Here is a 25,019-nt window from a genome sequence, read left to right on the forward strand (position 1 = left end):
CTGTTATAGTGTAATCTGATTTGAAATTAACTTGCAAAACTTTACAGTAACAATTTCGTCTTTGTCATAGATACATGCTGTGGGCATTCAAATTCAACTCTTGTTTAATTTTTTTAAAAATAATTTTTGTTGATTTCAGAGAAGAAGGGAAAGGGAAAGAAATAGAAACATCATGATGAGAGAGAATCATTGATTGGCTGGCTCCTGCACACACACCCCCCCCCCCCACTGGGGACCGAGCCCACAACCCAGGCATGTACCCTTGACTGGAATAGAACCTGGGACCCTTCAGTCCGCAGGCTGACTTTCTATCCAGTGAGCCAAACCCACTAGGGCTTGATCATTTAATTTTATTTAAGTAATAAAACATAATTTTATTTTGTTTTGTTTTTTTAACTATTGGTTTGTTTTACACTTTTAAATTGCCTAAAATGTTACTGATTGACTGCTAGCCAGATCCTCATTTGGCTGCTGAAGAAGAAGCTAAAAGACTGGAAGAAGTACAAAAACAAGCAGAGAAAGAGAGAATGGAGCAGACTGAAAAGGCACATGTACGGGGTTTCCAAGCAATGAAAAAGATCCATTTGGCTCAAGTAAGAATTAAATTCTCACTCTGACCACTACTGACAGACTTAACCGATAGCATTACAGAATTATTAGTAAATGAGCTCAAAGTAAGGAGATGCGACAAATGTGAAAATATAGCTTCTGAATCATACGATTTCAAATTTCCCCAACTTCTCTTACCTCTTGTTTCAAATTCAGGTTGGGTGAAGCTGTTCTCACTAATAATATATTGGTGTTCTAAAATTTTTACTAATGATGAATTTATTAAAAGTTAAATATTTTAGTCAGTTAAAAAATAGCCTGAGAAGAAATGAATCACTTTCCTAATTTGTGCTCTGTAAATTCTAGAATTCAACTCATTGAATATTTATTGAGCAGAGCACTTGTTGGCTTCGCAGACTGTTGATTCAAAGGTGGAGTCATGACTCTATGTCAAGCAGCTTTGAAAATGTGATTGTTGCAGATCTGCAGAATATGTATAATGAAAACTGGCTTCATAGTTTCAGCCTCGCTTCTGTCATGCCTATTCAGCAAGTGTTTATTCTTGCAACAGCATAGAAATGATTAATCCTTTTAGAAGTCTAAATTTATGTTTTGAATTTGACCCATGCATTTGGATTTTTTTAGATGCTTATCTGAAGTTTTTTAAGTGCTTCTGTAAGAATCAAATGCCTGTCTTTTTTTAAAATTGAATTTTTTGAGGTGACATTGGTAAAACGCCTATCTTATTAAAGTTCATTTGTATAGTTTGAACTGAATTATTACCTTCTCCCTTAAATATTTAGCTGTTATAAAGAAGGAATAAGTTATGACTAAAATAACTGAATGTCTGAATTAGTATCAGTCTATCTAAGGCTTAAACCTATAGAAAAAATTGTGAAAGCATCGTAAACCAAGCACTCCTCCACAAATCAATAGTATCTAGTGGTGAAGTAAGTGGACTCCATAGTCGGCCTAGATTTTTGTCCCTTCATTCCTCCACTGTTTGATCTTAGGCAGTTACCTAAGCTCTCTCTGAGCTCTGTTTCATGATCTGTTTTGTGAGGATCAAGTGAATTGAATAAAGCTCCTAGGATTGTGCCTAGAATTTTCATAAGCACACAATAATTTTGTCGTTGTTGGTGGTAGATACTGTAAATAATTCAAGTAGAAAAATATGCCAGGCTTTCAGCGAACCAAGAATAGTATACTTACTTAAATAACTTTGAAGTTAATTGAATAAGAAGTTAATTATTTGAAACTTAAAGTAAATGAAGTGATTTCATAATCTGATTCTTTTTCAGAGCATGGCAAAAAAAAAAAAATTGGAGATATTTTATCTCCAAATGACAAAATATTTTAAACTTTATATAAGAATAAGTAGTGTGCATATGTAGTCACTTGACAAACACTTTGTTATACAGGCTGTCCACCTTTTTTCAGACTTAGTGTCTTTTACACAAAAATGTCATCAAACTATGCAATCTTATTATTACTAGAGCATTTCCTTCCCTCTGTCTGAACCTTTTTGCTGTAGATCCCATTGTGCCCTGGGACTATATTTCCTACTGGTGTCCAGTGTCTATTATAACTAGTGTTTGGCTGCTACTTGCCCTTTCAACTTTATCTTTTTTCCTTGAATATCCCTGCCCTTTATGTCCTATCTGTAATGAACAGTGTACTTTTTCTGAATACCCTGTGCCTTCATTTCCATACCTTTGTACTGTAGTTGTTACTTTCTTACATGCCTTCTCCTTCACCCACTTTTACCAGGCTATATCTTCATCCCAAGGAATCAGAAGTCTTCTCTCTTTTTTTTTTTTTTTTTTTTTTTAAATATATTTTATTGATTTTGTACAGAGAGGAAGGGAGAGAGATAGAGAGTTAGAAACATCGATGAGAGAGAGTCATCGACCAGCTGCCTCTTGCACACCCCCTACTGGGGATATGCCCGCAACCAAGGTACATGCCCTTGACCGGAATCAAACCTGGGACCTTTCAGTCCCCAAGCTGACGCTCTATCCATTGAGCCAAACTGGTTTCGGCTTGAGCCAAACTGCTTTCGGCAGAAGTCTTCTCTTATGCTCCCTCCCTAGCTTCCACCACCAAAATCCTGTAAGATAACTTCACTGAAACTCCTGCTTAAATTTCCAAATTAGCTAGACTCTCAGCTTAAAGAGATAAATATAAATCCCCTTTAATCATGGTGATTCCAAGAGTATGATGTAATAAGTACCATCTATTAAGCCACAGGCACTCTGGGTCCTGGTGCCTACCTGAGACTGGTATATGCTGCTGTCTACAAGGAGAACTGGTACAGAGTGCACTGCAGGAGTGTGACACTTAATATATAGAGCCTACTTATATAGAGCCTGACTTCATGACTATCCTGAGAAAGGAGAACTGTAACTGGCAGATACTTTTGAAACTTTGTGGTGTAATCAGTACTTAGAGTCCTTACTGACCGAGTATTAATTCCCTGTTTGCTGCTCTTTAGGTTAGGGATGAGATTGCATCTCTAACATCAGTGGTATCTGACATTTAGTAAATATTTTTTTGAATGAATAAATTAATGTCTTTTTGTGGCATAACAAATGGTAGAGGAGGGAAAGGAACTCCTGGCCCTGTTTCTCATGATTTCTCCACTTTTCCCTCACTGTTAATATTAATATCCCAAGTGTGTGCCTCAGCTATTGTTAATGAAATCTCTTTATTCTTGAAGAATCAAGAGAAACTAATGAAAGAACTCAAAGAGCTACAGCAAGAGGATCTGGCACGTAGGAGACAGACTGTAGCACAGATGCCACCACAACTAGTTGCACTTCCATACAAACGCAGTGAAATGAAAGAAGACTGGCAGAGAGAGCTCGAATTTGCCTTTGAAGACATGTACAACGCAGACAAGAGTAAGATATTTTCAGTAAACTTCCAGTGGTGCCTTTGAATGTCTTTGTGGGAAAATAGTTTGCATTGATGAAGCAGTTTTTATTTTGAAATGAGTTGTTTGTTTGAAAGAGGTCCTCATGTTTTAGACTTAGAAACTATAATGGCCTTTAAATTTTTATGCTCAAGTTCTTTTTAGTCATTTTGGAATGGAGACTTATCTCTGTATTTCTTTATTGAGAGGTGAAAGGAAACCTGATTTTGCACCTTGAACCAGAACCTTTGCCCACTGTGACTGATCAGATCCAAGATGAAGAACTGGACCTTTCAATGGGACACGAAAATTTAGATGAAACTGAAAAACCTACAGTAACAGAACCTGAAACAATAAGTCCTGGTGAAGCAGACGGTAAAAACTTCTTCAGAATTGAATATTACAGTGTTTCATAGAACAAAATGCTTATCATTTGCCAACAGTTAGAAAAGTCTGGTCTAATTTGAGTGCAACAGTGCTTAATGGGAATAGGAGTGATGGAAGGAGGAAACAGCATTTACAGATTTCCATTATTATTATTTTTGATATATATTTTATTGATTTTTTTTTTACAGAGAGGAAGGGAGAGGGATAGAGAGTTAGAAACATCAATGAGAAACATCGATGAGCTGCCTCTTGAACACTCCCTACCAAAGTACATGCCCTTGACCAGAATCAAACCTGGGACCCTTCAGTCCTTAGGACGATGCTCTAGCCACTGAGCCAAACTGGTTTTGGCAGATTTCCATTATTAATAACCTTTTCATATACATAGGAGTAAAGTTCTTTTATTCATATGTACGTATACTCTGAATACCTTTGAAAAGTCAGCATTTTTTTTTAGACTTTCATCAGATCACCCAAGAAATCCTGTTTTAATTATAGCTAGGCACTAAGTGTGTAATAAATAGCACACACTTAGATCTCTTTTCTAAACTTCATTTCTGTCTCCACCATTTTAAACCTTATCACAGGTACTTAAAACTCAATATCTTAACAGCAAATTGATCATCTCTTGACTCCAGAAACTCTGTTTTCCTGTCTTCCTCATCTATAGTAAACTAGAGGCCTGGTTCATGAAATTCATGCACGGGTCAGGTCCTTAGGCCTGGCTGGCGATCTGGACTAATCTGGGCCTTCCTGCTGCTGGCCAGGGCCTGCCTTTGTTCCACGCTTCCCCGTGGTCGAACTCTGGGTCAAACTCCTGAGGGGGACACTTTGCATATTAGCCTTTTATATATATAGATGATAACACAGTGTGCAGTTGTCCAAGCTAGACCAATGTTTGCCACTGACACCTCCCGTTCTTTTATAATATATCTGCTTCAAGACTAAGTCCTCTTCATTTTTACCTCTTTTTGCCCCTATACCTAACTACTTTGGCCTTTGTTCAAAACCACTCAGTCTTTTTCATCATTTCTACCGTACCCCGTAGGTAGGTAGCCCTTTAGGCTTCCAACTTTATGTGGATCTCCTCTTGGACTTACTGGGTGAGGGCTCTAGGCTTTGTCCCTGTCCCTAGGCCCACACTGCTGTCCAAAGTATAAGGTCATTGTGGTTTGGCATTAACTTCAGAAGGTGGTTTCAGGGCTCACTTGTTTTCCATAATTCCTACTTAAATTTTATTTTTGGCCTCTGCAGAATCTTTTCTTTTCTTGCCAGATCAGCAGTACCTTTAAGAAGATACTTGACTGTTTCCTTTGGCTCTTTGAGTTGTTTTCATTGGGAATATCATTCAGATCTGTAGTTTGTCAGAGTTGCACAGCTTGCCTTATCTAAAAGGACAGTCACTTTTCAACTCCTGCTGATCCCATTTGGGATTGCTGGTTCAGTGTTGCTAATTTTCTTGATTTAAAAAAAAAACACACACAAAAAAAAACCAAACCCTAGGAATGCTATTGTTTTTAAATGATGAGTGAAAGAAGCCAGATGAAAATAAAATACCTAAATGTAAATCCATATTTATATAAAATTAAAGGAAAAAACAGGCAAAAATAATGTGGTCTCAAGGCAGCATAGTGATTATCTTTAGGGGAGTGTTGACTGGAAGGGGCATGAAGGAGTTTTTGAAATGTTTCACATAATGATCTGGATGGTATTATATAGATAAATGTAAAATTTATTGTACATGTAAGTTATGATTAAGAAAGTTTAAAGAAAAACATACGTTAGTCAAAACTATAGTCTGCCAGTTTTCCACCTCTGTAAATTTCTTAAATTTTATTAAGTCAGAACACTATATGCATTCAAAACACAGTTTTGTCCCCTTAAAGAATTGTTAGTATTATACTGAGTTTTGGAATTGTACTATCAGCTCATATGGAAGGATGTTTTTGAGGAAACAACTTAAGAATTTTTAACTACAGGGATCTTTATTTATATATATATATATATATTAATTTCAGAGAGGAAGGGAGAGGGGAGAGAGAGAGATAGAAACATCAATGATAAGAGAATCATTGTATAGAGCGTTGGCCTGCAGACTGAAAGGTCCCTGGTTCAGTTCCGGTCAAGGTCATGTACCTTGATTGCGGGCACATCCCCAATAGGGGATGTGTTGGAGGCAGCTAATCGATGTTTCTCTCATCAATGTTTCTAACTTCTATCTCTCTCCCTTTCTCCCTGTAAAAAAAATCAATAAAATATATATATTTTAAAAAAGATAGAATCATTGATTGGCTGCCTCCTGCATGCCCCACACTGGGGATCGAGCCCACAACCTGGACAATGTGCCTTTGACCGGAATCAAACCTGGGACCCTTCAGTCTGAAGGCCGACGCTCTATCCACTGTGCTAAACCAGTTAGGGCTACACGGATTTCTTTATGATGATAAGTGGAAGAAATTTTCCCAGAAAGTACCAGGAATACTTTGGGAGCTTGTGATTTGGTTTCAAGGTTCTAAAGCTGATGTCTTTCTCTAGCTACTAAGTACAGAACCATAATTGGTACCCTCCTCTAGCATATAGAACCTTACAACACATATTTTCAAAGTTAACCTTACAAATTAAGAGGTATGCATTCTGTCTTCAAACAGAATAAACATGTTACTGATACATTTTTCAACTTCAAATTTGTGATAGATGCTTGTTAGGAAATAGTTTAATTTTGGTGTCTTTATTAAATTTAAGTTAAAAATATTATTCCTGGTTATAAAATTGTGATTGGGTTTGAATAGCATTGTACATATTGTTAAATTAAAAATGTGAGGGAAATAAAGTTGTGCTTTTGTTTTAACTAGTACTTGTAGCAGTAACTAAGTATAAAGATAGAATAATTTACTAGGTATATAATAGATGCTGAATAATTTTTTTCTTTTCTTTTAGTTCCCTTGGCAATGAAGACCCAGCCACTACCTTCAAAAATTATTTTTAAAAAATTATTAAGTAAGATCCGAAACCAGAAATCTCTATGGACAATTAAATCCATGTCTGAGGATGAAAGTGAAATGACTACAACTGTTGGTGAAACTGAGAGTAAAGCACCAACATTTGAATCAGAAACAACTACTATTGAAGAGGGAACATTATCCTCTAGGCAGGAGCAAGGTGTGTCTGTCCAGTAGTCTCATTTTGTAGTCCATACACCCTTTCTAAGTTACTTAAAATATGCTCATTTCTGCACTGGCACAGTGGCTCAGTGGATTGGGGCAATGTCTCTTATACCAAAAGGTTGTGGGTTCAGTTCCCATTTGGTGCGCATATAGGAGGCAGCTGATCCATGTTTCTCTCTCACACTGATGTTTCTCTCTCCCTCTCAAAATAAAGTTAATAATATCCAATATAAAATTTTAACCAGTTTTCTCTTATTGAGACGGCTATTTCTAATTTTTCTTGGTATTTCTTGTGCTGCAGTGAGCATTCTTTTAGCAAAGTCTTTGCCCTTATTTTAAATTATTTCCTTAGGAACAACTCTTGAAAGAACCAAAGGAGATGAACATGTTAACAGCTTTTGAGTGTACTGTATTATGTGCTTATTCTTAGAATTTTGTCTTCTGTGTTTTTTTTAAATGTGATTGTATTTGTACGGAAATACTTTGCTACCAGGCTTCCAAAAGTAGTGACTCATCCATATTTGGATTTTATTCCAAGTACAACAGGAAGCCTTTTGGAAACCATTTCTTCACTTGACCTGTTGATCCCACCCTCTCTTGGTTTTCCTTATCACTGCTACTCCTCCATGGTTTCTTTTGCTGCTTATCCTGATCTCTACAACCACTAGTCATTACCCTGAGCTTGTTTCTCAAATCTTTTCTCTTTGTATCAACACTTCTTAGTTCATCTCCAATATCATGACTATGTCTTACCATCTATGTACTGATGATTTCCAAGGGTGTCTTTTTAGGCTTGATCTCTCTTTTGAACTTCACTCATTTAAATGTCTATTTGACATTTTCCCTTATATAGTAATCATATCTCAAACTTTCCACTCTTGCTATCCCCTTCCACCCAACACTGCTTTTCTTACAGTCTTCTATATTTTAATAATTAGTAATAAAATTCTTTTGCTTAAGCCCAAAAGTTAGTTATTGTCGTTTTTCTCTTTTACATTGTACATCTGAATCATCAGCAAATCCTAGTAGTCTTACCCTCAAAGTCCAGCCATTTTTCACCACCTACCATTTTGATTTAAGCTATGTTCATTCTCTAGTGTAGCTTCCTGTAGTAAATCCTTAACAGGTCTTTTATTTTCAGTTTTGTACCTCCTTGCTATAGTCTCTTTCCTGACTCATCCTGTTAAAATCAGCTCATTCTTCTGGGGAAGCTCTTCAACAACTGCCAGTTTCACTCAGTAAAAACCAAAGTGCTTACATTAGAATCAAAGCTTTATGTGATCTACACACACACCTCTCCCACATAATTTCTTTCAGCCTCACTCTCTGACTTCTTTTTCTACACCTGCCCAACCATAGGTATTGGCTTCCTTGGTATTTTTTTTTTAAATATATTTTATTGATTTTTTTTACAGAGAGGAAGGGAAGATAGTTAGAAACATCGATCAGCTGCTTCCTGCACACTCCCCACTGGGGATGTGCCCACAACCAAGGTACATGCCCTTGACCGGAATCAAGCCTGGGCGCCTTCAGTCCGCAGGCCAACGCTCTATCCACTGAGCCAAACCGGTTAGGACTTACTTGGTATTCTTAACACAGCAGACATGGCTTACGTAGCATTTGCAGTTGGTCTTTTTGGCTAGAGTGCTCTTGGATATTTTAATAATTCACTCTCACTTCCTTCAGACATTTGCTCAATAATGCTTTCTCAGAAAGGCCTTATCTTACCACTCTATACAAAAAGGCAAGTTCAGCCCCTTGCCCCATCCACACTCCCTTCAATTCCTGTCTCTTTTATCCTGTTTTTTTCTCTGTATTTCTCATCAACATCTGATGAACCATAAATTTACTCTTTTACTTATTTGCTCCTTACCCTGATACTTTTCCTGAGCACCCTCCAATCCCACAATGTCATCTCCATGAGGGTAAGAACTTGAGTTTGTTCATTGCTAAATCCCAGAGCATAGACTAGTGCCTTGAATATAAAAGATGCTCAGTTAATACTTGTTCAGTTAAATGAATAGCTTAAAGCAAGATAGGTAAGTTCAGAAGTCAGACATACATATGATGATTAAAGCCATGGGTGTGGAAGAACTCTTAGAAGAGAGACTTCAGTAGAAGAGGGCTCCTGAGGGACTCCAGCACTTAGAAGATGGCTGGAGAACAGCAAAGGCAGTACAAGGGAGTGGCCAACAAATCTCAATTCACAATCAAGTTATTTTGAAAACGTTCTTATATGAGTGGCCTTTCTCTAGCCTCATTTTGCTTCATTTTACCCCTTGTTTAACTTCACCCATTTGATCCTGATTCAGTTCCCTGAATGTGCCAGCCTCACAGGGTGTTAATACCTGCTTATCTGGCTGATTCCTTCTTAACTTTTAAATGTCTGCTTAAGTGTCATTTCCTTAGAGAAATCTAATACTCTTGCAGAACCCTTTATTTTTCTTATATAGTACTTACTATAGGTTCTAATTTTACCTTTTTTTCCTAGGATACTTATATAATGTTTCTGTCCCCACTCACCCCTCTTTAAGGCCATTTCTTATTTACCACAGTGTCCCTAACATGCAACACTTAAGTAGGTACTGAATGAATAAGTGCATGAATGAGTGAATATTTAATACAGCGTTTCTTGCTACCCTGATATGATTGCTTTAACTTTCTTCTCTGCTCTGGTTTCATAAAAATCATAACATCTAAATATTTCAAAGATACTTTTAAATTTCTTTAGCTTCTGCTTAACTTTGATGTCTTGCTGATTTTATGTTTTCCATTGTATTTGAAATTATCAGCAGGCCTTCTTAATGGTTCTTAATTTTTTCCTTTTTGTTTACAATTTTAGTCTTTCTCTTATATTAGGCTCAAGGTGTTTTTTTTTTGTTTTGTTTTCTTGTTTTAAATATATTTTTATTGGAAAGGAGAGGGAGAGAGAGAGAGAGAGAAATATCAGTAATGAGAGAATTATTGGTTGGCTGCCTCCTGGATGCCCATCACGGGGGATCGAGCCTGCAACCCGGGCATGTGCCCTTATCTGAAATTGAGCATCAACCCATGAACCAGGAGGTCATGGTTCAATCACTAAGTCACGCTAGCCAGGCTTTTGTTGTTGTTTTTATATTTTTATTGATTTCAGAGAGGAAGTGGGTAGGAAAGAGAGAAACATCAATGATGAGAGAAAAATCCCTGATTGGCATCCTTCTGCACATCCCATACTGGGGTTTGATCCCCAAAACCAGGCCTGTGCCTTGACCAGAAATCAAACCATGATCTGGTTCATAGATCTATGTTCCACCACTGAGCCATGCTGGCTAGGCAAGGCCCAAGTTTAATATATAAAATATGTGGTCATCTGGAAGGTGACTGGATCTTAAATAAGATATTCAGGTGGACCAAGATGAATTGTTAATCTGAGTTCAGAGTTTTGTTACTTTGTTCAGATTTAAGATTAACAGTGATAATATGTTCATAATAATGTATTTATTATAGTTGAAAGTGATATGCTAACAATTGACTCTGGACCACTCACTAGTGAAGATCAACCAATTTCATGTGATGCAGACCCTAAAAAGGAACAAGGTATTTTTTTTTTTTTAATTTACATCCTCAAATTAAACTTTCTTGTTTTTTCAAATATTTTTTCTAATAAAACTTCATGAGATGAATGAATATAGAGCGTTAGGATAGTATCAAAATTTTAAATTGTTAAAACTAATTTTTGTTTTGGGAATCCTTTTAGAAATAAATGAGATCCAGCCAATCACAGCTGTAGCTCACAGTTCAGTTCTACTCCATCCTCAAGAGGAAGCAATCAGAATTAGAATGGCAGCAAGACAGAAACAGGTAATTTGAAATTTTTGTTTTTAAAGGTTTTTTCTTCCCTTTGGTACTTTAATTTTGTTTGGCCAGTGAAATTTGTCTTAATATCTGGCTACATTTGATTACTGTTTATTCTACTTTGACTTACACATTCAGCTGATAGAAGGCAATTCATCTTCATATGTACTGTTCATTTGACCCTTATGACTTCTGCTTCGCATTTTAAACTTTTGTATATATCTTATTTTTCCTATGAAATGTATTCTTTTTTAAAGTCGGAGACTTTTAAAAATGTATTTTACTCTATAGAATTTCTGGTCTAGTGCTTTATGCATAATAAGAGTTCAATAAATATTTGTGGAATAAATGGGTCCCTGTCATAATATTGGTCATTTGCGTGGGCTTTGTAATTTTAAAGATTTTTTGAAAAATAGTATTTTAGCCAAGATCGGTTTGGCTCAATGGATAGAGCATCGGCTTGGGGACTGAAGGGTCCCGGGTTCGATTCCGGTCAAGGGCATGTGCCTTGGTTGCAGGCATATCCCCAGTAGGGGGTGTGCAAGAGGCAGCTGATCGATGACTCTCTCTCATCGCTGTTTCTAACTCTCTATCTCTCTCCCTTCCTCTCTGTACAAAAATCAATAAAATATATTTTTTTTAAAAATAGTATTTTAGAAGGAAATTTAAATTCAACCTTCTTATCTATAATTTTGGTTCCATAAACTTTAGTAAACTATTTTATTTATTTAATTTTTTTTGGTTTGTATCTTTGTTTTAATTTTTCAGTTACATATGACATTCAATATTCAGTCTTAACACAGCTTTTTCTTTATTTTAATCCTCAGCCAAGGATGTTTTTTCATTGATTTTTAGAGAGAGTGGAAGGGAGAGGAAGACACAAAGAGAAAATCGATGTGAGAGAGACACATAGATTGGTTGCCTCTTGTACACACTCTAATCAGAGCCAGCAAACCTGCAATCAAGATACGTCCCCTTGACCAGAATCGAACCCAGGACCCTTCAGTCCCTGAGCCCATACTCTATTGAGCCAAACCAGCTAAGGAAAAATATTTATTTTAATACAAATTATCTTGAAAGAAGCTAGTTGTTACTAAGCCAAAAAGTTTCTAGTTATAGTTTTTATAAAAATACAGCTATATAATTAAATTCTGAGCTAGTATTTCTTCTCAGATAAATGTTTTTAAATCAGTATTCTAAAGCATTATTGTCCATTAGAACTTTCTGTGGTAATGGAAATGTTCTATATTTGTGTCCATATAGCTGCTAGCTACATGGGCTGTTAAATACTTGAAATATTACTAGTGTAATTGAGGAAATGAATTTTAATTTTTACTTAATTTGAATTCACTTACCTAGTCACATGTACCTAGTGACATTTGTATTAATAATGCTGTTCTAGAGGTACTACAGAACTGAACTGTAAACAGCTAAATTCAGTGGTTCCTATGCCTGAGGGAAAGGAAGGAAATAAAGATAGGAACTTGCTATAGCTTCATTAATTTTTAACTGTTTGTTACCTGACAAGAAATAAAGTTTCAGATTGAGACAATTTTTGTTTTGAAAACAAGATCATCTTTTATTATCCTATATAATAAAACCCTAATATGCACATCGACCGAACAGTGAAACAACTGGTCGCTCTGATGCTCACTGACCACCAGAGGCAGACACTAAACACAGGAGCTCCCGGTAGTCAGTGTGCTCCCTCATAGGGAGCGCTGCTCAGCCAGAAGACAGGTTCATGGCTGGCGAGTGCAGTGGCAGTAGTGGGAGCTCTCCTGCCTCTGAGGCAGTGCTAAGGAACAGCGAGCCCGGCTTCTGGCTGAGAGGTGCTCCCACAGGGAGATATCCTTTGAGGGGTCCTGGACTGCCAGAGGGCTCAGGCCAGGCTGAGGGACCACCCCTCTCCCCCCTCCCCCCCCCCATCCTATTTCATGGATGCCATACACTGGGCCTCTAGTCTCTAATAAAAGGGTTCCTTTTAATAAAACTTCACATTCATTTTTCTACTTGTTCAGTAAATATCTATTATGTGTTACGTATGTATCAGGTACTTGACTAGATGCTGGATTTAGCAAGCAACCAGAAACTTGGTCACTCTGACATATGTTCTTTTTACTCGGATCTGTGTGTATATTGGTGTAATATTAAAGTTCAGGTGTCATCCATGTGCATTGACCAAGTCTGCTTCATGCCTGACAATGTTTCTCATTGTATTACTACTTGGGTTCTAAGTAACTGCATTCTTCTATGGGTATGTCTTAGAAATCAAAGTGTTTGGGGAGGCCTTGACATTTAATTTCTTTGTCATTTCTTACTTAGTACATTGTAAAATTAAAGATGTGAACACGGAATTTGGCCAAGCATTGTTTGCTATTTCTATGGAGGTGGGACTTCAGTGATGATCAAGGCTTCCCTATGCTTCCAGGAAGTAGAAATAATGTGTTGTTGTTTTCTTCCTGCCTCTTTTTAAAAAAAATTTTCTTTTTCTCCTTTCCCCCTTTTCCCATTGTTCACTCACTTCCCTACCTCTTGCCCCCCGCTTCCCTACCCCTGCCCTCCTCTTCCACACACACACACACACTCACACACACAACAGCAGAACAATAGCAGGTAATCTTCATGGATAATTGGTACTATTGGTGAAAATACCTGTTTCTTTTCAATGTAATTCATACTATAAACTTTTCTTTTGTGTGAGTTTGTTGTTAATAGAGCCATAGTTTTGTGTTTTTCCTTTTTACCTAGATAATGGAAATAGAAGAGCAGAAGCAAAAGCAATTGGAATTACTTGAACAAATTGAACAACAGAGGTTAAGATTAGAAACTGATTGCTTCAGGGCTCAGTTGGAAGAAGAAAAAAGAAAAAAAACTCATGAGACTGAGACTGAGGTAGGATACAGGGAAATCTCATCCCTACGTAGACCACTGGGGGATAAGGAAATACAATAAAATCTCAATATAACGGACTAATTCGGGGAAGGGGTGTCTGTTAAAGCCGAAAGTAGTTATATAATAAAGTAGGTTTTCCCAATGCATATGTTAGAAATTTAACAAATTAGTTATTTTACCTGTTTTTACTTATTAGACACGTTTCTGTAATTAAATCATGTATGAGAAGTTTAATTTCACAGAAAAGTTTTCTATGTGTAAAACTGTAATTTTAAATTTAAACTGGAAAGAGCTAGTAAATTGCATGCATTCACCAGTCACCTCAAGTAAACAAATGCACATGGCTGGTGTGTGGCTTAGCACATGCGGGAACATTGGAGGCCACCTGCATTTAAACTGCTACAGAAAGTTACCCCATAAGACAACAGAACCAGTTACAGCAAGTGTGTCAAACTCAAAGGCTAACATGAGCCAAATAAGCAACGTTTAAGTTCATGTGGGCCGAAAAAAAGCAATAGCTTCAATTTTCATAGAAATGTAGGTTTATTTCAATAGAGACATACCGAATACAAAGGGCTGAAATAAATGAGTAATCATTAGCAAAAAGTAATAGAACATTTTAATAAAAATTAATATTTTTTCTTGAACTTTAACTTCCCAGACATTAACTACACAAATCAATAAGCATAATGCAAATAAACCTATTTTTTTTGTTCTCTGAAAGCAAACTATTTCCTATTGTGCTCACCAAACAAGTCAGTCCAAGATTAATGTAATGAGTGACCATAGGCTGCTAAAATATTTGCTGCTAGTATTAGTGGAGAGAAATGGTATGCCTGCGCATAAGGCACATAAGGGAAATGAATGCAGCATGATTACAGTAATCAGTCATTAGCGAATGTTGTAGTTCATTTTTTTTTTTTAATTTTTAAAAATATATATATATTTTTATTGATTTTTTACAGAGAGGAAGGGAGAGGGATAGAGAGCTAGAAACATCGATGAGAGAGAGACATCGACCAGCTGCCTCCTGCACACCCCCTACTGGGAATGTGCCCGCAACCAAGGTACATACCCTTGACTAGAATCAAACCTAGGACCCTGTAGTCTGCAGGCTGACGCTCTATCCACTGAGCCAAACTGGTTTCGGCTGTAGTTCATTATTAATAATTATGTATAACAGGATATTATAAAAATTAAGTTACGAAATTTTTATTAAAACATTTCCTAAATATCGTTACATTGGCTTTGCTGAAAAAATATTTGTTGTGGCTGCATGCTGCCCATGGGCTGTGAGTTTGATATGCTTGAGTTACAGCGAGAGAAGTGGTATGGTCATGTGCCAGTCATTTGTTGAATATTGTTTTGAGCAGTGTCTCCTGGATTTAAATATGTAGACTATAGTTAGTGTTATATAATTTGTATTTATGTCGACAAAATTATTAGTGTTTTTCCAACATATTGCATATTTGCAAAAATTTGTTAAAAATAACATTGAATTAATAACAAAAAGTAAACTTTGTTTATAAGCAAATTTGATTTAAAGCATTTAAAAATTAACAAGGTTTTTTTTAAAATATATTTTATTGATTTTTGACTGAGAGGAAGAGAGAAGGATAGAGAGTTAGAAGCATCGATTAGCTGCCTCTTGCACACCCCCGACTGAGGATGTGCCCACAACCAAGGTACATGCCCTTGACCAGAATCAAACCTGGGACCTTTCAGTCCCCCGTCCGATGCTCTATCCACTGAGCCAAACCGATTTCGGCAAAAAATTAACAAGGTTTTAATTTTTACATATGACATACAGATTGGAAACTTGGTCCATTAAATTTAAAGTCTTTTAAATCAATGTCTGCAAAATGGAAGGCATATGGTATAAGAAATCATAGCTTTCAGAAAAGCAAAATGCATTTCTGATTCTTATTTGATAATTTCTTTCTTTTAATCATATATATATATATATATATATATATATATATATATACACAAAGTTGTATATATAAGCTCATATATATGTTTATGCAAACCTGGTAAACACTTTCAGCTTCTAGAACAGTGGTTCTCAACCTTTCTAATGCCGCAACCCTTTAATTCAGTTCCTCATGTTGTGGTAACCTCCAACCATAAAACTATTTTTGTTGCTACTTCATAACTGTAATTTTGCTACTGTTATGAATCATGTAAATATTTGTGTTTTCCAATGGTCTTAGGCCATTCTGAGAACTGTTAGCCTAGGACCATTGGAAAATACAGATATTTACATTATGATTCATAACCGTAGCAAAATTGCAGTTACAAAGTAGCAGGAAAAATTGTATGGTTGGGGATCACCACAACTTAAGGAACTGTATTAAAGGGTTGTGGCATTAGAAAGGTTGAGAGCCACTGTTCTAGAGGGTGTCAGTGTGTGTGACCGTAATTTGTATGTAATGGGTATGTTGAGTTCTTGGACTTGTTTGATACTAAAAGAAAATGGTAAATGACTTTGTTTTTTAATAGTGGAAGTGCCAGTCTTTTATTTTAAAAAGTAATAATAAAACTATATGAAGTTAATTATAGAACTTCAGTTTAGTACTTGTTTCTGGGTTTGCCTTTTAATTTGTAGCTTTGTCTTTTATTAGGTTGGCACTTCTCAAGCATCATGCACGATAAGTACTGATGAAGAGAGTCATAGGCAGATGATTCGCAACTATCAACATCAGCTTTTACAACAAAAGAGGTATTAGCGAGGGTACAATTCATGTGTTATAGTGTGTGGCTACACCTTCAGGGTTTATTGTTTATATAAAGATCTGATTGGGATTCCCTTAAACTTATAGCATATAGATTTCTCTACGGGCAGTGTTAACATTGTTCCTTTTCCTGCATGATTCTGGCCATCTTAGTTTGTTATTGAATTTAATGTATAGACACTTGAGAATATGGAGCATTTTTTTAATCAAAAAAGAATAATATTTATTTGTTTTGTTTTTGTGTTCATTTTTGGTAGGCTTCATAGACAATCTGTTGAAACAGCCAGGAAACAATTACTCCAATATCAGACTATGTTAAAAGGAAAGCATCCATCCATGCCAGAAGCATCATCAATATCTGATTCGGTTGTATCAGTCCCACCACGGAAATATGAAAGACCCACTATTATATCAGAACTTTGGGATCAAGGTCAGAGACCCAAATTGAGCCCTAACAAATATGAACCTATACAAACCAAACAGATCCCCCAATTAGAACAAGATTATTTTCAGGTTCCAAGGCAAAATTACTTTCCACAAAGACAGGTAGGGAAAACAGAAACAGATGCTTTAGCGAAGAAATGTTTGGGATCACAAGAACAGACAAAGCAATTTTCACAGACTGAAACACAGCAGAGAGACTATAAATCAGTTCCTAAAGATTCTCATATACATTCAAGGACTTTATCACAAGATAGGCCACTGATACTGCAGCATGCTAATGAAGTAGCTGGGACTTCAGACTCCCAGCAAATGTTCTCAGAGAACAATGAAAATACATCATCTAAGCCAAGGGAACCTTCTTCATTCCTACCTCTGTTAGCTGAGCATTCTTTTGTATCTCTGCCTACTAAAGTTGAATTTGGAAAAATCCAGGAACCCTTGTCAACAATGAGCAAAGACACAGTTTCTATAAGCCACCCTGTAATCAGCCAAATGCAGGATAAGTCTTTGCCATCCTCAGGGAACATCACAGCCCAGAAAGATCATTTGAAGCTTCTCCAAGAGCAGTTAGATCTACAGAAGGAAATTCTCCGGTCAAGACGGGAAGCCCAGGAACAATTGCTTTCGGGCAAACAAAAAGACGTAGAAGGGCAAACCGGCACCTCTATGTTCCATCCATTGGTACCTATGGATTCATTTGCTTCACTGCCTTCTGTCAGAGCTGCATCAGGGAGAATCCAGGAACTTTCTCCAACCAAGAATAACAATGCAGTTTCCTCAGGCCATCCTGGGGTCCCACAACTTCAGGATAGGCTTTTGGGTTTTTCACAGTCTATCTTATCACAGCAAAAAAAATTAAAATTTCTTCACGAACAGTTAAATATTCAGAGAGACAGGATGCAGGCCAGGCGGGAAGCCCAAGAAGTATTACATGTGCACAAACAGGGTGAGCAGGGTGGAAGAGTATGGTCTGAACAGACTGAGCCACCTTTTCTCCCCTCGCAGGTAGCTCAGCATACATTTCCTCCATTCGTTTCTACAGGTACTCAGTCTGGAAAAATCTGGGAGCAGCGTTCATCTAAAAATGAGGAGGGACTTCTTTCAAATCAATCTGAAATCCCCAAATCTCAGGACGGCTCTTTGAGTTTCCTGCAGCAGTTCCTACCTTTGCACAATAGTTTGAAGTTACTCCAAGAACAACTGACTGCACAGAGGGATGCTCTTCAGGCGAGGCATGAAGCCCAGATGAAATTACTTTCACACAGACAAAGGGATTTGAGAGACAGTAAGTCTGGACAGATGAGTTCTTCATTCCCACCAATGGGTGCTCAGCGTTCAGCTGTGTTGCAAGCTTCTGTTAAAACAGAGCCCAGAAGAATTGAGAATCCTTATTTGTCTGAGAAGGAAAGTACTATTCCCATAAGTCACTCAGTAATTCCAACATTTCAGGATGAGTCTTTCAGTTCTCCACAGCGTAGCCTGCCACAGCAAGAAAATTTGACAGCACTCCAAAGTGAATTTGAAAAAGGAATTTCTTCTGAATCCCTAACCCAAGTAGCTGAATCTGAAAGATGCCGGGAATTTTCGTCAAGTGACAGTGCAGGTTCCTTAAGCCATTCTGTGATCCCAAGGTTGCAGGAAAGGTTTCTGAGATTTTCACAGGGTCATTTGGAGGAACACCAAGAATGGCTAGGCACAGAGGAGGCTCTTCACGTTAGCCAAAAAACCCAAGGAAATATATCTTCTGAACAAACTGGCTCCTCCTCATTTGTACCACAGTTAGGACACCTTTCATTTGCTTCAGTACCTTCTGAATCTGGTAAAACCTGGGAACCTTTTTCAACAGAGAGGGATGGTAAAATTCCTTCAAGCCATTTTCAGATCCCAGAATTGCAAGATAGGCTTTTGAAGATTTCACAACTTATCCAGCCTCAACAAGATAATTTGAAGGCACTTCAAGAACAGTTAGCTGCACAAAGGGAAGCCATCATTCAGTCTAGACAGGAAGCCCAGAAAGAACATGAACAAAGGGAGCGGAGGGAAGGAATACCTCCTGAGCAGGCTGACACCTCTTTCTTCTTACCCCTAAGGGAACAGTATTCATTTGCTTCATTACCTCTAACTGAATCTGTTATGATCCAAGAATCTTGCCCAACTGAGAGTGGTACTACAGCCTCCTCAAGTCATTCTGAAATACCAAGATTGCCTGCTCATCTTTTGGGTTTACCACAGTCTGTTTTACCTCAACTTGTATTGCCCAGACAAAATAAATTTGAGGAAAAGTTATCCTCTGAGCATTTTATTCAGCCTCACCATCGTGATTTGATGGTACTTCAGCAGCAATTAGATCTACAAAGGGAAGCCATTCGATTTAGGCAAGAAGCCCAGGAAGAATTGCTTTCGCAAAGACTAAGTAAATTGGATAAAAGGGTATCATGTGAGCAGGTTGGCTCCTCTTTAGCCTTATCCCAAGTAGCACTGCCTGTTGACTCTGAAAGAATCCAGAAGTCTTTTCCAACCAGATCACAGGATAGGCTTTTAAGTTTGTCACAACCTAGTCTGCCTCAGCAAGTTCATTTGACAGCACAGTTGGACTTGCAAAAGGAAATGGTGCACTCTGATGAGAAGGCCCGGGAGGAACCACTTCTAACCAGAAAAGGTAAGTTGATTGAAAGTGAATCTTCTGCGCATACTATTCCTTCTTTGCTCCTACCCAAAGAAAGAGAACATTCATTTATTTCACTACCTTCAGCTGAAGTTAAATATAAAGACATTTGTGAATCGGATTCATCCAGAAATGAACATATAGTTTCTTCAAGCAATTCTGTGATCCCAGAATTTCAAGGTAGACTTTTAAGTTTTTCACAGTCTAACTTCGCTCAGCAACATAACTTGGGACTTCAGAAGCAGTTGGATGTACAAAGAGAAGTTATGCATTATAGCCAAAAAGAACTGCTAGTACAGAGACAAACCGCACTGCAGCAGCAGATACAGAAACACCAAGAGACCTTGAAGGATTTCCTTAAAGACAGTCAGGTATGTATTAAACTTGAGTACCTAAGAATTAAACAATGACATTAACCCAACTCAGATAAGCTAAATGTTTTCATCTTAGGCCTGAATAAGATCTTTGTTATTGAGAATAAGCAGTTTGACCTTAAGTGCTTTCATTTTCTATCTTAAATAATATGAAAATTAAAACATAAGCACATGCCGAAACCGGTTTGGCTCAGTGGTAGATCGTTGGTCTGCGGACTGAAAGGTCCCAGGTTTGATTCCGGTCAAGGGCATATACATTGGTTGCAGGCACATCTCCGGTAGGGGATGTGCAGGGGGCAGCTGGTCGATGTTTCTCTCATTGACATTTCTAGCTCTTTATCTCTTTCCCTTCCTCTCTGCAAAATATCAATAAAATATATATTAAAAAAAATTAAAATTAAAAAAACATAAGCACTACTTTGCATGGTGTTTATGAGGTTAATAGTTATTTGAAGCCCAACTAATTTCAGTCAGTAGTTTGATACAACCAAATGCAAACACTTTTTTTAAAAAGTGTGTGTGTGTGTGTGTGTGTGTGTGTGTGTGTATATATATATATATATATATGTATATATATATATATATATATATATTTCAGAGAGGAAGAAAGGGGGGGGGAGAGACAGAAACATCAATGATGAGAGAGAATCATTGTTTGGCTGTCTCCTGCATGGCCCCTACTATAGATGGATTCCCCAATTCAGGCATTGTGCTCTTGACTGGAATGGAGCCCATGACCCTTCAGTCCGCAGGTCGATGCTCTATCCACTGAGACAAACCAGCTAGGGCAAATGCAAACATTTTTATTTACTTATTTTTAATATATTTTACTGATTTCTTATAGAGAGGAAGGGTGAGGGATAGAGAATTAGAAACATTGATCAGCTGCCTCCTGCACACCCCCCACTGGTGATGTACCTACAACCAAGGTACATGCCCTTGACAGGAATCAACCTGGCACCCTTCAGTCTACAGGCTGACGCTCTATCCATTGAGCCAAACTGGTTAGGGCATATGCAAACACTTTTAAAAGTGTAGATTGTCATTTGAAGTTTTGTTACTTCAATATAAAGGGTTTTGAACTTTTTGTTATAAAGGATTTTGAATTTACCATAAGAAGATTAAATTATGAAGTAACCAATTAGAATTTCTCTTCTACAAATACCAGACCTTGTGCTTTCTGTTAGCACGTTGTTGACATTTGTGTGTGAATTGAAATCAGCCCCCTCTTTATTAATACCTGGCATGGTTTTAGGCTGATGGACAGCTGGACCTGCTTCTTGTCACTGAATTATAGAGAAGACTTTGACATGGTCACTCAAAAAATCATAGTTTCCCTATATGGGAGATAAGAGTGTATTCTCCTAAATGTGAATGTGTCCATTTTATGATTTAGCCTAAGTAGAATTTATAATCTTTGATGTTCAAAAGAAGCTTGAGTTGAGTTTATGAGAATTTGAGTTCTAGGGATTTACTAGTCATGTAAAGGAAAAGTAATAGGAAAACAAAGCTGAGGGGGATAGAAAGAAAATAAAATCTCTTATTGAAATGTACAATGGAGGCTGTTTTAGGTTGAAGCCTGTGAGTGGTTATACTTCCCAATGGAAATATATCATCATTTCAATATTAGATACCTTTCTTATTTTTTATCTACGGAAAAAATTGTAATAGTGTGATTGATGGAACTGTGTATTTGGTTGAGGTTCTAATTTAAGAAGGAGTTATAATTCTAATGAATGCTTCCCATGATCCCTTATCTTGTGCCATCCCCACCATCATCTGTCCACTGTTTCAGACAAGTAAGCACACTCTTGAAAATGACTTACAACACCAGATGCTCAAAGAGTGCCCTACTCATTTTCAAGGCCAAGCAAGAAGTGATCACAAAAATATTAGTTCTATGGACAGGAGCAACTCTGATGATAATCAGCTGCTTTCAGAAGGTAAGTACCAAACAGAGTAGTAAGATATTAGGTCTAGTAATAATTAATGTCGTTTTCTAATACTTTTTTAAATCGAATTTATTTAAACAATACAACAAAATTTAATCAACAATATAGTTGCCGTTGTTTTCTACTATTTGTGCCCAAAGCTCAGGAAGCATTTTAATCCCTCTGTTGTAAAATTCTTGTGATTTTGATGCAAAAAATTCGGTCATTGCATTTTTGAGGCATTCTTCATTATTAAATTTTTTTCCAAGAAGAAAGTTTTGCAAAGAACAAAACAAATGGTAATCGGAAGGGGCAATATCAGGAGAATATGCAGGTTGAGGGAGAACTTCCCATTCCAACTGGCGCAGTTTTTCAGCAGTGATTCTTGCAGTATGCGGTCATGCGTTATCGTGGTGAAGAATTACGCCCTTCCGATTAATCAGCGCGGGCGGGTTCTTTTTCTCTTAAAGCTTGGGCTAACCTTTCCAATTGGGCACTATACACTGCACTTGTAATGGTTTGGTTAGATGGTAAAAGTTCATAATGAAGAATTCCTTTAAAATTCCACCAAACACACAACATCACTTTTTTCGCATGCAAGTCAGGTTTTGGCGTGGGCTGCGGAGCCTCATTTTTGTCCAACCATTGAGGCCGCCTTTTCAAATTAACATACAGCACCCATTCTTCATCTCCAGTAACAATTTGCTCTAAAAACGGCAAACGGTTTTGACAAGAGAGGAGCGAACTGCAAATTGTGACTCTTTGATTACGGTTGTTGTCGGTCAACTCATGAGGAATCCATTTTCCAAACTTTTGGACTTTGCCAAGTGCACGCAATTGATTGGAAATTGTTTTTTGTGAACAATTTAAAGTTGTCGCAAGCTCTTGTTGGGTAATTTGAGGATTTTGTACCAAAAGAGCTTGAAGAGCTTCTTGATCAAAATTGGACACACGGCCTCGACCACTCTTGTCATCTAACGAAAAATTTCCCTCACGAAATTTCTCAAACCAACGCTGGCATTTTCTGGCACTAACTGCATCTTGACCAAGAGCACTACAGATGTTTTTTGCAGCCTCACTTGCTTCCTAATTGGAACTCGTAAAGCATGCAGTGCCGAATATGCTCTTCATCCGCCATCTTCTTAGCCCTAGTTTTGCAACAAAAACCAAACCAAACAAAAACTTTTTCAAGCAAAACTTGTTAATTGCACTTCACACGTTCTGTAGATACCACGTGTTTGAAGATTATGTCAATACAAGTCAATGCCAAGCAAGATTTTAAACGAATGTTAAAAAACGACTTTAATTATTACTAGACCCGATAATTGGATTTTATTGTAATTACTAGAGGCCTGGTGCACTAAATTTGTGCGGGGTGGGGGGGAGGGGATGTCCCTCAGCCCAGTCTGTATCCTCTCCAATCTGGGATCCCTCTCAACAATCCAGAACTGCTGGCTCCCAACTGCTTGCCTGCCTGCCTTCCTGATTACCCCTAACCGCTTCTGCCTGCTTGTATGATCACCCCCTAACCACACCCTTGCCAGCCTGATCAATGCCTAACTGCTCCCCTGCCAGCTTATTTGCCCCTAACTGCCCTCCCCTGCAGGCCTGGTCACCCCTAACTGCCCTCCCCTGGAGGCCTGGTCACCCCTAACTGCCCTCCCCTGCAGGCCTGGTCCCTCCCAACTGTCTTCCCCTGCTGGCCATCCTGTGGTGGCCATCTTGTGTCCACATGGGGGCAGGATCTCTGACCACATGGAGGTAGCCATCTTGTGTGTTGGAGATGGTCAATCTGCATATTACTCTTTAATTAGATATAGAGGCCTGGTGCATGGGAGGGGGCCAGCTGGTTTGCCCTGAAGGGTGTCCCAGCTCAGGTTAGGGGTTCCCTTGGGGCATGGGGCAGCCTGGGTGAGGGGCCTGTGGTGGTTTGCAGGTCAGCCAAATTCCCCAGCAACCCAAGCGGAGGCCCTGGTATCTGGGATTTATTTATCTTCTACAATTGAAACTTTGTAGTCTGAAGCAAAGCCAAGCCTTCTGCTCACTCTATGGCTGCAGCCATTTCTGTTGGGATTTATTTACTGTCTGTAATTGAAACTTTGTAGCCTTAAGCGGAGGCCTGGGCCAGCCAGGGCAGGTGGAAAGTTTGGCTTCCTCCATCACCTGGGAAACCCAAGACTAATCTCCTGCTCTCTGTGGCCTCAGCCATCTTGGTTAGGTTTATTTGCATATTCACTCCTGATTAGCTTGTGGGTGTGGCTTGCGGGTGTAGCAGAGGTATGGTCAATTTGCATATTGCTCTTATTAGATAGGATTATTCTTTGCTTTCACTTTCTACAGCTTGCTGATTAAAGAGAACTTTGTAGTATGTTAATAGATTGTCATAAATTTATCATTGACTTGATAGGTGAGCATCTGAACAAAGAACTGGGGAGGAGAGCCTCAAAACCACCTGTAGCAAAAGTTAAATGTGGATTGGACTTGAACCAACATGAACTTAGTATGATACAAGAGGTAGAATCACCAGCAAGCGGCAGACCTTCTATACTAGGTAAACAGATGGTTTGATAAAATATGGTTTTATAATAGTTTGACAGTTTTTTAGGATGCTAATTTTTTGTCGAAGAAGCCTGGTTGTGAGTACTTCTGGTAAAAAAAATAAATAAATAAATAAATAAAAAATAAAAAATAAAAGAATGATTTGTATAAGTAGTATATAAAATTTGGTCTTAAATGTGGCGTTAGGTCCCTAGCTAGTTTGGCTCAGTGGATAGAATGTCAGCTGGTGCGGACCGAAAGGTCCTGGGTTGGATTCCGGTCAAGGGCACATACCTCGGTTGCAGACTCCTCCTCAGCCCAGATCCTGATAAGGGCGTGTGCATGTGTTTCTCATTTATTTCTCTCTGTCTTTCCGTCTCTTTTCCACTTTCTCTAAAAAAATCAATGGGGGGGGGTAGTATTAGTTAACTGTTTTGGTGGTGGTGGTGGTTTTTTTTCTTGTACTAATACATGGGGAAAACCAGTTTACTATAGACAAAATTTCTTTGCTATCCCATATTCTGACACTTGCTTCCTCTGCTTTCTTTCATGTCTGCCTTCTAAACCTGTTTCTTTATTCTATGACTCG

General features: G+C 37.9%; 1 protein-coding gene across 1 annotated transcript in view; it reads left to right on the top strand.

Annotated features, from left to right (window-relative positions):
• Positions 1 to 25,019, top strand: part of CEP295 (centrosomal protein 295) — a 49,571-nt gene that overhangs the window by 8,878 nt on the left and 15,674 nt on the right. The window contains 11 exon segments of the mRNA XM_045577725.1: positions 453 to 593; positions 3,269 to 3,452; positions 3,671 to 3,838; positions 6,788 to 7,009; positions 10,501 to 10,590; positions 10,751 to 10,854; positions 13,600 to 13,743; positions 16,368 to 16,465; positions 16,736 to 19,958; positions 21,757 to 21,904; positions 24,300 to 24,443. Of these exon segments, the coding sequence (XP_045433681.1) occupies positions 453 to 593; positions 3,269 to 3,452; positions 3,671 to 3,838; positions 6,788 to 7,009; positions 10,501 to 10,590; positions 10,751 to 10,854; positions 13,600 to 13,743; positions 16,368 to 16,465; positions 16,736 to 19,958; positions 21,757 to 21,904; positions 24,300 to 24,443 (4,666 nt within the window).

Source organism: Pipistrellus kuhlii, unplaced genomic scaffold (assembly GCF_014108245.1).
Source record: "Pipistrellus kuhlii isolate mPipKuh1 unplaced genomic scaffold, mPipKuh1.p scaffold_m20_p_9, whole genome shotgun sequence".
NCBI lineage: Eukaryota > Metazoa > Chordata > Mammalia > Chiroptera > Vespertilionidae > Pipistrellus > Pipistrellus kuhlii.